At 46.8% G+C, this 15,223-nt stretch overlaps 1 protein-coding gene across 1 annotated transcript in view; it reads right to left on the minus strand.

Annotated features, from left to right (window-relative positions):
• Nucleotides 1-11,991, minus strand: part of LOC115116458 (metalloproteinase inhibitor 2-like) — a 32,365-nt gene extending 20,374 nt beyond the window's left edge. The window contains exon 1 of the mRNA XM_065010681.1: nt 11,602-11,991. Coding sequence (XP_064866753.1) covers nt 11,602-11,731 — 130 coding nt within the window. The 5' untranslated portion in view covers nt 11,732-11,991. The remainder of the gene's footprint in view (nt 1-11,601) is intronic.
• Between the last annotated feature and the right edge of the window lie 3,232 nt (nt 11,992-15,223).

Consider the following 15,223-nt stretch of genomic DNA (forward strand, 5'->3'; position numbering starts at 1 on the left):
CTATAGAGGGCACAGTGTCTGGTACAGTAGCTGCTGCTATACGACTACTCTATAGAGGGTACAGTAGCTGCTGCTATAAGACTACTCTATAGAGGGCACAGTGTCTGGTACAGTAGCTGCTGATATAAGACTACTCTATAGAGGGTACAGTAGCTGCTGATATAAGACTACTCTATAGAGGGTACAGTAGCTGCTGATATAAGACTACTCTATAGAGGGCACAGTGTCTGGTACAGTAGCTGCTGCTATAAGACTACTCTATAGAGGGCACAGTGTCTGGTACAGTAGCTGCTGATATAAGACTACTCTATAGAGGGCACAGTGTCTGGTACAGTAGCTGCTGCTATAAGACTACTCTATAGAGGGCACAGTGTCTGGTACAGTAGCTGCTGATATAAGACTACTCTATAGAGGGCACAGTGTCTGGTACAGTAGCTGCTGATATAAGACTACTCTATAGAGGGCACAGTGTCTGGTACAGTAGCTGCTGATATAAGACTACTCTATAGAGGGCACAGTGTCTGGTACAGTAGCTGCTGCTATACGACTACTATATAGAGTGTACAGTGTCTGGTACAGTAGCTGCTGATATAAGACTGCTCTATAGAGGGTACAGTGTCTGGTACAGTAGCTGCTGCTATAAGACTACTCTATAGAGGGCACAGTGTCTGGTACAGTAGCTGCTGCTATAAGACTACTCTATAGAGGGCACAGTGTCTGGTACAGTAGCTGCTGCTATAAGACTACTCTATAGAGGGCACAGTGTCTGGTACAGTAGCTGCTGATATAAGACTACTCTATAGAGGGCACAGTGTCTGGTACAGTAGCTGCTGCTATACGACTACTCTATAGAGGGCACAGTGTCTGGTACAGAAGCTGCTGCTATACGACTACTCTATAGAGGGCACAGTGTCTGGTACAGAAGCTGCTGCTATAAGACTACTCTATAGAGGGCACAGTAGCTGCTGATATAAGACTACTCTATAGAGGGCACAGTAGCTGCTGCTATAAGACTACTCTATAGAGGGTACAGTAGCTGCTGCTATAAGACGACTCTATAGAGGGCACAGTAGCTGCTGCTATAAGACTACTCTATAGAGGGCACAGTGTCTGGTACAGTAGCTGCTGATATAAGACTACTCTATAGAGGGCACAGTGTCTGCTACAGTAGCTGCTGCTATACGACTACTCTATAGAGGGTACAGTAGCTGCTGCTATAAGACTACTCTATAGAGGGCACAGTGTCTGGTACAGTAGCTGCTGATATAAGACTACTCTATAGAGGGTACAGTAGCTGCTGATATAAGACTACTCTATAGAGGGTACAGTAGCTGCTGATATAAGACTACTCTATAGAGGGCACAGTGTCTGGTACAGTAGCTGCTGCTATAAGACTACTCTATAGAGGGCACAGTGTCTGGTACAGTAGCTGCTGATATAAGACTACTCTATAGAGGGCACAGTGTCTGGTACAGTAGCTGCTGCTATAAGACTACTCTATAGAGGGCACAGTGTCTGGTACAGTAGCTGCTGATATAAGACTACTCTATAGAGGGCACAGTGTCTGGTACAGTAGCTGCTGATATAAGACTACTCTATAGAGGGCACAGTGTCTGGTACAGTAGCTGCTGATATAAGACTACTCTATAGAGGGCACAGTGTCTGGTACAGTAGCTGCTGCTATACGACTACTATATAGAGTGTACAGTGTCTGGTACAGTAGCTGCTGATATAAGACTGCTCTATAGAGGGTACAGTGTCTGGTACAGTAGCTGCTGCTATAAGACTACTCTATAGAGGGCACAGTGTCTGGTACAGTAGCTGCTGCTATAAGACTACTCTATAGAGGGCACAGTGTCTGGTACAGTAGCTGCTGCTATAAGACTACTCTATAGAGGGCACAGTGTCTGGTACAGTAGCTGCTGATATAAGACTACTCTATAGAGGGCACAGCGTCTGGTACAGTAGCTGCTGCTATACGACTACTCTATAGAGGGCACAGTGTCTGGTACAGAAGCTGCTGCTATACGACTACTCTATAGAGGGCACAGTGTCTGGTACAGAAGCTGCTGCTATAAGACTACTCTATAGAGGGCACAGTAGCTGCTGATATAAGACTACTCTATAGAGGGCACAGTAGCTGCTGCTATAAGACTACTCTATAGAGGGTACAGTAGCTGCTGCTATAAGACGACTCTATAGAGGGCACAGTAGCTGCTGCTATAAGACTACTCTATAGAGGGCACAGTGTCTGGTACAGTAGCTGCTGATATAAGACTACTCTATAGAGGGCACAGTGTCTGCTACAGTAGCTGCTGCTATACGACTACTCTATAGAGGGTACAGTAGCTGCTGCTATAAGACTACTCTATAGAGGGCACAGTGTCTGGTACAGTAGCTGCTGATATAAGACTACTCTATAGAGGGTACAGTAGCTGCTGATATAAGACTACTCTATAGAGGGTACAGTAGCTGCTGATATAAGACTACTCTATAGAGGGCACAGTGTCTGGTACAGTAGCTGCTGCTATAAGACTACTCTATAGAGGGCACAGTGTCTGGTACAGTAGCTGCTGATATAAGACTACTCTATAGAGGGCACAGTGTCTGGTACAGTAGCTGCTGCTATAAGACTACTCTATAGAGGGCACAGTGTCTGGTACAGTAGCTGCTGATATAAGACTACTCTATAGAGGGCACAGTGTCTGGTACAGTAGCTGCTGATATAAGACTACTCTATAGAGGGCACAGTGTCTGGTACAGTAGCTGCTGATATAAGACTACTCTATAGAGGGCACAGTGTCTGGTACAGTAGCTGCTGCTATACGACTACTATATAGAGTGTACAGTGTCTGGTACAGTAGCTGCTGATATAAGACTACTCTATAGAGGGCACAGTGTCTGGTACAGTAGCTGCTGATATAAGAGGGCACAGTGGCTGGTACAGTAGCTGCTGATATAAGACTACTCTATAGAGGGCACAGTGTCTGGTACAGTAGCTGCTGATATAAGACTACTCTATAGAGGGCACAGTGTCTGGTACAGTAGCTGCTGCTATAAGACTACTCTATAGAGGGTACAGTAGCTGCTGCTATAAGACTACTCTATAGAGGGCACAGTGTCTGGTACAGTAGCTGCTGCTATAAGACTACTCTATAGAGGGTACAGTAGCTGCTGATATAAGACTACTCTATAGAGGGCACAGTGTCTGGTACAGTAGCTGCTGCTATAAGACTACTCTATAGAGGGCACAGTGTCTGGTACAGTAGCTGCTGCTATAAGACTACTCTATAGAGGGTACAGTAGCTGCTGCTATAAGACTACTCTATAGAGGGCACAGTGGCTGGTACAGTAGCTGCTGCTATAAGACTACTCTATAGAGGGCACAGTGTCTGGTACAGTAGCTGCTGCTATAAGACTACTCTATAGAGGGCACAGTGGCTGGTACAGTAGCTGCTGCTATAAGACTACTCTATAGAGGGCACAGCGTCTGGTACAGTAGCTGCTGCTATAAGACTACTCTATAGAGGGCACAGTGGCTGGTACAGTAGCTGCTGCTATAAGACTACTCTATAGAGGGCACAGCGTCTGGTACAGTAGCTGCTGCTATAAGACTACTCTATACTCCGTTAGCTATTCCACCGTCTACCGATTAGCAACGGTTTGATTTGTCTAATCTTAGCAATTTCTTCTTAGCTAGCTACATAGCCGTCTTTGTATCATAGATAATTGCGTAATTATCGTATTTCATCGTCCTAACACAGTCTACACTGCCCTGCAGCTAGCCAGCTAGCTAACGTCCACCGTTAGCTAGTCCACCGTCTACCGATTAGCAGCACAACTATTACACTCAACTGAACGACTTGATTAGTGTAGTGTTAGCTAGCTACATAGTTGTCTTTGCTGTCTTCGTATCCAAGATAATTGTGTAGTTAGAGTGTGTAGTTTTAGAGTGATTATCTTAATTTACCGAGGTTAGCTAGCCAGCTATTTGTCGTCCTTAACGTAGGAGACACTCCTAGCTAGCCAACAGCTAGCCAACGTCTACCGAACAGAACTTCCGCACTCAACAATCCGGTCGCATTTCGCTGCTCCACAGGTAGTATCACATTTTTCATTTCATTTCATTACAGTACAACGGCTTGATTTGTTTGATCGTAGCTAGCTACATAGCTAGCTACATAGCCGTCTGTGTATCAAAGATAATTGTGTAGTCTTGAGCGATTTCCTAGGTTAGCTAGCCAGCTATTGTCGTTCTTTTAACGCAACGTAACGTAATCAACACTGCTAGCTAGCCAGCTAGCCCCGAATAGCAGCACAGTAGCACAGTAGGAACTATTACACTCAACGGAACGACTTGATTAGTGTAGTGTCAACAACGCAGACACTGCCAGCTAGCCTACATAGTCAACAACGCAGCCTCTGCCAGCTAGCCTACTTCAGCAGTACTGTATCATTTTAATCATTTTAGTCAATAAGATTCTTGCTACGTAAGCTTAACTTTCTGAACACTCGAGACGTGTAGTCCACTTGTCATTCCAATCCCCTTTGCATTAGCGTAGCCTCTTGTGTAGCCTGTCAACTATGTGTCTGTCTATCCCTGTTCTCTCCTCTCTGCACAGACCATACAAACGCTCCACACCGCGTGGCCGCGGCCACCCTAATCTGGTGGTCCCAGCGCGCACAACCCACGTGGAGTTCCAGGTCTCCGGTAGCCTCTGGAACTGCCGATCTGCGGCCAACAAGGCAGAGTTCATCTCAGCCTATGCCTCCCTCCAGTCCCTCGACTTCTTGGCACTGACGGAAACATGGATCACCACAGACAACACTGCTACTCCTACTGCTCTCTCTTCGTCTGCCCACGTGTTCTCGCACACCCCGAGAGCTTCTGGTCAGCGGGGTGGTGGCACCGGGATCCTCATCTCTCCCAAGTGGTCATTCTCTCTTTCTCCCCTTACCCATCTGTCTATCGCATCCTTTGAATTCCATGCTGTCACAGTTACCAGCCCTTTCAAGCTTAACATCCTTATCATTTATCGCCCTCCAGGTTCCCTCGGAGAGTTCATCAATGAGCTTGATGCCTTGATAAGCTCCTTTCCTGAGGACGGCTCACCTCTCACAGTTCTGGGCGACTTTAACCTCCCCACGTCTACCTTTGACTCATTCCTCTCTGCCTCCTTCTTTCCACTCCTCTCCTCTTTGACCTCACCCTCTCACCTTCCCCCTACTCACAAGGCAGGAAATACGCTCGACCTCATCTTTACTAGATGCTGTTCTTCCACTAACCTCATTGCAACTCCCCTCCAAGTCTCCGACCACTACCTTGTATCCTTTTCCCTCTCGCTCTCATCCAACACTTCCCACACTGTCCCTACTCGGATGGTATCGCGCCGTCCCAACCTTCGCTCTCTCTCCCCCGCTACTCTCTCCTCTTCCATCCTATCATCTCTTCCCTCTGCTCAAACCTTCTCCAACCTATCTCCTGATTCTGCCTCCTCAACCCTCATCTCCTCCCTTTCTGCATCCTTTGACTCTCTATGTCCCCTATCCTCCAGGCCGGCTCGGTCCTCCCCTCCCGCTCCGTGGCTCGACGACTCATTGCGAGCTCACAGAACAGGGCTCCGGGCAGCCGAGCGGAAATGGAGGAAAACTCGTCTCCCTGCGGACCTGACATCCTTTCACTCCCTCCTCTCTACATTTTCCTCTTCTCTCTCTGCTGCTAAAGCCACTTTCTACCACTCTAAATTCCAAGCATCTGCCTCTAACCCTAGGAAGCTCTTTGCAACCTTCTCCTCCCTCCTGAATCCTCCTCCCCCCCTCCTCCCTCTCTGCAGATGACTTCGTCAACCATTTTGAAAAGAAGGTCGACGACATCCGATCCTCGTTTGCTAAGTCAAACGACACCGCTGGTTCTGCTCACACTGCCCTACCCTGTGCTCTGACCTCTTTCTCCCCTCTCTCTCCAGATGAAATCTCGCGTCTTGTGACGGCCGGCCGCCCAACAACCTGCCCGCTTGACCCTATCCCCTCCTCTCTTCTCCAGACCATTTCCGGTGACCTTCTCCCTTACTTCACCTCGCTCATCAACTCATCCCTGACCGCTGGCTACGTCCCTTCCGTCTTCAAGAGAGCGAGAGTTGCACCCTTCTGAAAAAACCTACACTCGATCCCTCCGATGTCAACAACTACAGACCAGTATCCCTTCTTTCTTTTCTCTCCAAAACTCTTGAACGTGCCGTCCTTGGCCAGCTCTCCCGCTATCTCTCTCAGAATGACCTTCTTGATCCAAATCAGTCAGGTTTCAAGACTAGTCATTCAACTGAGACTGCTCTTCTCTGTATCACGGAGGCGCTCCGCACTGCTAAAGCTAACTCTCTCTCCTCTGCTCTCATCCTTCTAGACCTATCGGCTGCCTTCGATACTGTGAACCATCAGATCCTCCTCTCCACCCTCTCCGAGTTGGGCATCTCCGGCGCGGCCCATGCTTGATTGCGTCCTACCTGACAGGTCGCTCCTACCAGGTGGCGTGGCGAGAATCTGTCTCCTCACCACGCGCTCTCACCACTGGTGTCCCCCAGGGCTCTGTTCTAGGCCCTCTCCTATTCTCGCTATACACCAAGTCACTTGGCTCGGTCATAACCTCACATGGTCTCTCCTATCATTGCTATGCAGACGACACACAATTCATCTTCTCCTTTCCCCCCTCTGATGACCAGGTGGCGAATCGCATCTCTGCATGTCTGGCAGACATATCAGTGTGGATGACGGATCACCACCTCAAGCTGAACCTCGGCAAGACGGAGCTGCTCTCCTCCCGGGAAGGACTGCCCGTTCCATGATCTCGCCATCACGGTTGACAACTCCATCGTGTCCTCCTCCCAGAGCGCTAAGAACCTTGGCGTGATCCTGGACAACACCCTGTCGTTCTCAACTAACATCAAGGCGGTGGCCCGTTCCTGTAGGTTCATGCTCTACAACATCCGCAGAGTACGACCCTGCCTCACACAGGAAGCGGCGCAGGTCCTAATCCAGGCACTTGTCATCTCCCGTCTGGATTACTGCAACTCGCTGTTGGCTGGGCTCCCTGCCTGTGCCATTAAACCCCTACAACTCATCCAGAATGCCGCAGCCCGTCTGGTGTTCAACCTTCCCAAGTTCTCTCACGTCACCCCGCTCCACCGCTCTCTCCACTGGCTTCCAGTTGAAGCTCGCATCCGCTACAAGACCATGGTGCTTGCCTATGGAGCTGTGAGGGGAACGGCAACTCAGTACCTCCAGGCTCTGATCAGGCCCTACACCCAAACAAGGGCACTGCGTTCATCCACCTCTGGCCTGCTCGCCTCCCTACCACTGAGGAAGTACAGTTCCCGCTCAGCCCAGTCAAAACTGTTCGCTGCTCTGGCCCCCCAATGGTGGAACAAACTCCCTCACGACGCCAGGACAGCGGAGTCAATCACCACCTTCCGGAGACACCTGAAACCCCACCTCTTTAAGGAATACCTAGGATAGGATAAAGTAATCCTCCCCCCCTTAAAAGACTTAGATGCACTATTGTAAAGTGGCTGTTCCACTGGATGTCATAAGGTGAAAGCACCAATTTGTAAGTCGCTCTGGATAAGAGCGTCTGCTAAATGACTTAAATGTAAATGTAATGTAAATCTATAGAGGGTACAGTGTCTGGTACAGTAGCTGCTGATATAAGACTACTCTATAGAGGGTAGAGTGGCTGGTACAGTAGCTGCTGCTATAAGACTACTCTATAGAGGGTACAGTGTCTGGTACAGTAGCTGCTGCTATAAGACTACTCTATAGAGGGCACAGTGTCTGGTACAGTAGCTGCTGATATAAGACTACTCTATAGAGGGCACAGTGTCTGGTACAGTAGCTGCTGATATAAGACTACTCTATAGAGGGCACAGTGTCTGGTACAGTAGCTGCTGATATAAGACTACTCTATAGAGGGTACAGTAGCTGCTGCTATACGACTACTCTATAGAGGGCACAGTATCTGGTACAGTAGCTGCTGCTATAAGACTACTCTATAGAGGGTACAGTGGCTGGTACAGTAGCTGCTGATATAAGACTACTCTATAGAGGGCACAGTGTCTGGTACAGTAGCTGCTGCTATACGACTACTCTATAGAGGGCACAGTGTCTGGTACAGTAGCTGCTGCTATAAGACTACTCTATAGAGGGCACAGTAGCTGCTGATATAAGACTACTATATAGAGGGCACAGTGTCTGGTACAATAGCTGCTGATATAAGACTACTCTATAGAGGGTACAGTGTCTGGTACAGTAGCTGCTGATATAAGACTACTCTATAGAGGGTACAGTGTCTGGTACAGTAGCTGCTGATATAAGACTACTCTATAGAGGGCACAGTGTCTGGTACAGTAGCTGCTGCTATAAGACTACTCTATAGAGGGCACAGTGTCTGGTACAGTAGCTGCTGATATAAGACTACTCTATAGAGGGCACAGTGTCTGGTACAGTAGCTGCTGCTATAAGACTACTCTATAGAGGGCACAGTGTCTGGTACAGTAGCTGCTGATATAAGACTACTCTATAGAGGGCACAGTGTCTGGTACAGTAGCTGCTGCTATAAGACTACTCTATAGAGGGCACAGTGTCTGGTACAGTAGCTGCTGATATAAGACTACTCTATAGAGGGCACAGTGTCTGGTACAGTAGCTGCTGATATAAGACTACTCTATAGAGGGCACAGTGTCTGGTACAGTAGCTGCTGATATAAGACTACTCTATAGAGGGCACAGTGTCTGGTACAGTAGCTGCTGCTATAAGACTACTCTATAGAGGGCACAGTGGCTGGTACAGTAGCTGCTGCTATAAGACTACTCTATAGAGGGCACAGCGTCTGGTACAGTAGCTGCTGCTATAAGACTACTCTATAGAGGGCACAGTGTCTGGTACAGTAGCTGCTGATATAAGACTACTCTATAGAGGGCACAGTGTCTGGTACAGTAGCTGCTGATATAAGACTACTCTAGAGCATCAGTGGGACAGGAAAAAGAAAAAGGAGAGAGAGAGGGGGGGTTGATGGGTTCTCTCTGTAAAATGTAAAGTATGTGAAGTATTGGATAATTTCATGTTGAATTGAACATTTGTTTTGAAGCAAAGTGCTGTGTGTGTACGTGTGTGTGGTGTGAGAGAGAGGTCCACCCATCACCATTCCCTCTTGTGTTCCCAGTATGTTGTAAGCAAAGTGCTGTGTGTGTACGTGTGTGTGGTGTGAGAGAGAGGTCCACCCATCACCATTCCCTCTTGTATTCCCAGTATGTTGTATATAAAGTGCTGTGTGTGTACGTGTGTGTGGTGTGAGAGAGAGATCCACCCATCACCATTCCCTCTTGTGTTCCCAGTATGTTGTATATAAAGTGCTGTGTGTGGTGTGTGTGTGTGTGTGTGTGTGTGTGTGTACGTGTGTGTGGTGTGAGAGAGAGGTCCACCCATCACCATTCCCTCTTGTATTCCCAGTATGTTGTAAATAAAGTGCTGTGTGTGTACGTGTGTGTGTGTGTGTGTGTGTGTGTGTGTGTGTACGTGTGTGTGTGTGTGTGTGTGGTGTGAGAGAGAGGTCCACCCATCACCATTCCCTCTTGTATTCCCAGTATGTTGTAAATAAAGTGCTGTGTGTGTGTGTGTGTGTGTGAGAGAGAGGTCCACCCATCACCATTCCCTCTTGTATTCCCAGTATGTTGTATATAAAGTGCTGTGTGTGTACGTGTGTGTGGTGTGTGTGTGTGTGTGTGTGTGGTGTGAGAGAGAGGTCCACCCATCACCATTCCCTCTTGTATTCCCAGTATGTTGTATATAAAGTGCTGTGTGTGTGTGTGTGTGTGTGTGTGTGTGTGTGTGTGTGTGTGTGTGTGTGTGTGTGGTGTGAGAGAGAGGTCCACCCATCACCATTCCCTCTTGTATTCCCAGTATGTTGTATATAAAGTGCTGTGTGTGTGTGTGTGTGTGTGTGTGTGTGTGTGTGGTGTGAGAGAGAGGTCCACCCATCACCATTCCCTCTTGTATTCCCAGTATGTTGTATATAAAGTGCTGTGTGTGTGTGTGTGTGTGTGTGTGTGTGTGTGTGTGTGTGTGTGTGTGTGGTGTGAGAGAGAGGTCCACCCATCACCATTCCCTCTTGTATTCCCAGTATGTTGTATATAAAGTGCTGTGTGTGTGTGTGTGTGTGTGTGTGTGTGTGTGTGTGTGTGTGTGTGTGTGTGTGTGTGTGTGTGTGTGGTGTGAGAGAGAGGTCCACCCATCACCATTCCCTCTTGTATTCCCAGTATGTTGTATATAAAGTGCTGTGTGTGTGTACGTGTGTGTGGTGTGTGTGTGTGTGTACGTGTGTGTGGTGTGAGAGAGAGGTCCACCCATCACCATTCCCTCTTGTATTCCCAGTATGTTGTATATAAAGTGCTGTGTGTGTACGTGTGTGTGGTGTGTGTGTGTGTGGTGTGTGTGTACGTGTGTGTGGTGTGTGTGTACGTGTGTGTGGTGTGAGAGAGAGGTCCACCCATCACCATTCCCTCTTGTATTCCCAGTATGTTGTATATAAATTGCTGTGTGTGTGTGTGTGTGTGTGTGTGTGTGTGTGTGTGTGTGTGTGTGTGTGTGTGTGTGTGTGTGTGTGTGTGTGTGTGTGTGTGAGAGAGAGGTCCACCCATCACCATTCCCTCTTGTATTCCCAGTATGTTGTAAATAAAGTGCTGTGTGTGTGTGTGTGGTGTGTGTGTGTGTGGTGTGTGTGTGTGGTGTGAGAGAGAGGTCCACCCATCACCATTCCCTCTTGTATTCCCAGTATGTTGTATATAAAGTGCTGTGTGTGTACGTGTGTGTGTGTGTGTGTGTGTGTGTGTGTGTGTGTGTGTGTGTGTGTGTGTGTGTGTGTGTGTGTGTGTGAGAGAGGTCCACCCATCACCATTCCCTCTTGTATTCCCAGTATGTTGTATATAAAGTGCTGTGTGTGTACGTGTGTGTGTGTGTGTGTGTGTGTGTGTGTGTGTGGTGTGAGAGAGAGGTCCACCCATCACCATTCCCTCTTGTATTCCCAGTATGTTGTAAATAAAGCAGGCCATCCATCTTAAATAGTGAAACAAATTAACTGTCAAAGATGATTGATATAACCTACCACTATTATTTGATTTTCATAATAGTCTACACCAAGAAGTCTACACTACAACTGAGTGCCTTGGGCTAAATGTAGGAAAATATTCACTTTACATTTTGGTGTATATCATTTAGCTTTTGGACAAATAACAATGAATCTGAAGGCATACTGTAGGCCTATAGCAACATAGAACACTTGGTGTAGAAAACCTACAGGAGGGCAGCTATCCAGGAACACGGGTTGAGAACCCTGGCTGTAGCCCGTTTTACTGTTGCATACTTAATTATGCAAATAATTGTGTGAGAATACGTAAATATAGGCCTAATGAGCATGGCATGAAAATTATACAAAGTTACAACGACCACAGACAATTCTGTATGATGCGCAAAAATGTGTAGTAGCCTATCTTGATACAATGTAGTAGCATATCTATCAACATGTGAAGAGAAACAAATGTTGCCAAAATTGCTTACCGACGTCTGCATTGCAAAAAGCCTGTTGAGGATGCGCAGGGGAGCAACTGCAAGCTTCTGCGATGTCTTCCACCCGCCAGAGGAACAGAACGACCAGAGTAATGAAACAACTGCTTATGGACCAAGTCATTTTGGAAACGAATTATTCTACTGTCGACTGTATGGAAAAATCTATCTATCTATCGCGTGGAGGGAAAATGTTTACCCCACGGCAGCTAAAGAACAGAAACACAAATATATATTCAGTCCCAAGCTTTTCAGGTCGTGAAGTCGATTGTTTCGCCAAATATCACAAAAGGATCGCACTAATGAAAGTGTGACATGTAAACTACACTAGAACATTTCCCTTTCCCTTCTAGACTGTTCCAGACTGACAGACACCTAGAAATGTGTTTTCCTTGCCTTTTATGGTGGGCTGTGAGCTCCTCCCCCAGTCAGGACCAAACCAGTGGTAGGCAGGCTGAGCATTCTATAAAACAGCAGATTCATGTTGAATGAGCTCTAGTAACAATGAGGTTGCTTTTCATCAACAGGCTAGGCTTACATAATGTGTCTAAGAGTCTAGCCGACATTATGTATATCTTTATATGTAGGCTATGAAGTCTCAGTTTCCATACCTTATGTATCCTCATGGCATTATCTAAATATGTGACTTGAGTAAAGGTTGGATTTAGGCCTAGGCTACTCCTAAATAACAAGTCACTAATTCCAAACATGTACTATCTGATGTCTACAACCTTTTAAAATAGCGCCTGCTCTTGTCATGTGATTTTCTATAAGCATTTATCAACAACCGATGGCCAACTTTGCTGTACTTTTTCCCAAGTTCAAATATCTCTCAGTGTGCTTCCACAGCCCTGTGTTGTTACTGTATAGTGAGTAACAACACAGCCCTGTATAGTGAGTGTAATGTGGACATTGTGTGTCTGGGAGCAATTTCAGTAGCTAATAGGAAACCCAAGACATCACAGCACACAAGGAAATACCAGTACACAGAGAGAAAGAGAGAGATAGAGAGATATTTATCTTGATTTATTTTCCCTTTTGTACTATTTGTACTATTTGCAGATCATTATAAAACTGTACATAGCCATAATATGACATTTGAAATGTGTCTATGCCTTTGAAACTTGTGAGTGTATTGTTTACTGTTAATGTTTGATTGATTATTTCACATTTGTTTATTATCTATAGCACTTGCTTTGACAATGTAAACATATGTTTCCCATGCCCATAAAGCCCTTTGAATTTAATTTAATTAAGAAATAAAGAGAGAGAGAGAGAGAGACAGAGAGAGAGACAGAGAGAGAGAGAGACAGAGAGAGAGAGAGAGAGAGAGAGAGAGAAAGAGAGAGAGCGAGAGAGAGCCAGAGAGAGACAGAGAGAGAGAGAGAGAGCGAGAGAGAGAGCGAGAGAGCGAGAGAGAGAGCGAGAGAGCGAGAGAGAGCGAGAGAGCGAGAGAGAGAGAGAGAGAGAGAGAGAGAGAGAGACAGAGAGAGAGAGAGACAGAGAGAGAGCGAGAGACAGAGAGAGAGACAGAGAGAGACAGAGAGAGAATAGAGGCGTAGGGGGAGGAGGGATGACATCATCCCATTAAACGTAATAGATTCAATCTGGTGGCAATTCCCCTAACGTAAGCTACCCAAACCCCTGCTTCTTTCCCTGCTCCCTGGCTTCCTGCTGAATGAAACATAATGCTACAGTCAGATATATTCAGGCATTTAGCATCCCCCTACTCCCAGGCACAACAATGGAAAAACTGATTCACCACTGGCTGCTTGTAACACCAGCTCAGGAAGTTGAGGGGACTTGGAGAATTGGGGTTTGTGGCCTCCAGACCCTGTTATGTGCTGTTTCTGGCCTGGGAGTGGTGTGTGTGTGTGTGTGTGTGTGTGTGTGTGTGTGTGTGTGTGGATAACATGGAGATAATGGTGTGTTGTAATAGGGGAAAGGAGGAATAAGGAAGAGAGGAGAGTTGTGGTTGGAGCGTGAGTCACTCACATCTCACTCTCCATCTCTCTCTCTCTCTCTGACATCATCTTTGGCGCCCATCCGCTGTTCCTCTGGGTTCCATATTTCCACTCTTTTGCGCATTGAACATTTTTGCTTGGTTGCTTTTCCACAGCTCTGTGCTGCCTGCCGGCTACCCCATGCCCATATAAAAAAGAGAAAGAGAGAGAGGACAGCTCCCAGCCTCCTAAATTAACTGTCTTCCAGTCAGTTGCAACTACACACTTGCTTCACAGCCAAGTCCAAATATATGTTTGTACTGCCTTGCCATTGCCAACTCTGACAGTACACACAGATCTGGGATCAAGGCTAAAGGCCTCACCCATGAGATCGAGAATATATGTGGTACTTCAGTAGTTCACTATGAAGCAATAGTTAACATAGAATTTCAGCTTTAGACACAAATAAATAATCTGTGGTCATGGTCATTAGGACAGGAAAACTATATCAGTGGAATGATTTCCCACACTGCCCATCCCATACTTCCACCATTGTGATTCATAGTTCATACACCCTGTTGTTGATTTGTTTACATCTCAGGCATAGTGATGCACTTCACTGGAGTAGAGTCTAATGTTTGGCCATGGAAGGTGGCTTCTCATCATCAAGACTAACTGGATGCATCTTTTGGATGTATTGGTGTTAAGAGTTCTAGAAAGTAGGCGTGGGCAGTAGAGGGAACTACTGTATGGGCACTACTGGGTGTGGGAGGAGAAGGAGGAAGAGGAGGAAAAGGAGGAGGAAAATGAGAAGGAGGAGGAGGAAAAGAAGGAGAAGGAAGTGGAAAGAAGGAGGAGGCGGAGGAGGGAAAGGAGGAGGAGGAGGAGAAGAAGGAGGAAAATAAGGAGAAGGAGGAGGAAAATCTTGGAAAGTTTGGAGGTCACCTTTCAGTGGGAATGGAAGCTTTTCCCTTCTGTTCTAATCTAAAGGAAATTGTCTGCTCTCCTTGATTGCTTTTCACAGAAACGTTTTGTAACCAAAAACGTCAGTCCCCACCTACTAAGAACTGAATCATATCACATTTCATTAAGATCTTTGTTTCAAAAGGACATTTCTCATTAGACAACACAGCTCCACCCTGTTCACTTCCCATCAAGCACTGGGATGTCATAACCAGCTTTCTCTTAATGCGTTACATCTGCCTATTGACGTCTTTATCATCCTGTTATGGTAAGGGTGAGTTAGACGTTCAAATGACCATTTCCTCTTTTACTGGTCACAAGCTGCATGGTAGCTGGGTGTAGGCCTTTCATTTCACAATCAAAGAATGAGGATTGGGACAGCCTTCCCTGGAGGTGGACAGTGAACCTGACCTTTAGGCAGTGATGACCTTGCATCAAGAAGATGCAGCTGAGTCAGAACGTGCCAAGGATGTTGGGTGGTTGGGGTTGGAGCCCATTTTGCCATGCGAATTGTCTTAAGTCGGCGCAGCCTGCTCCGGGACGTCTCCCTGCTGGCTTGGGAAAAACCTTGGATCTCTCTACCGTTCCCTCTGAGTACCAGGACTTACGGGAGGTTTTCAACTCTGCATGCCTCGGGGGCGACTTTATTCCCTGTCGGGTCCGGAGACAAAAGTGATGGAAGGGTGTATTGAGGACTCTCTCACTGCAGG

The sequence above is a fragment of the Oncorhynchus nerka genome, linkage group LG26 (genome assembly GCF_034236695.1).
Source record: "Oncorhynchus nerka isolate Pitt River linkage group LG26, Oner_Uvic_2.0, whole genome shotgun sequence".
NCBI lineage: Eukaryota > Metazoa > Chordata > Actinopteri > Salmoniformes > Salmonidae > Oncorhynchus > Oncorhynchus nerka.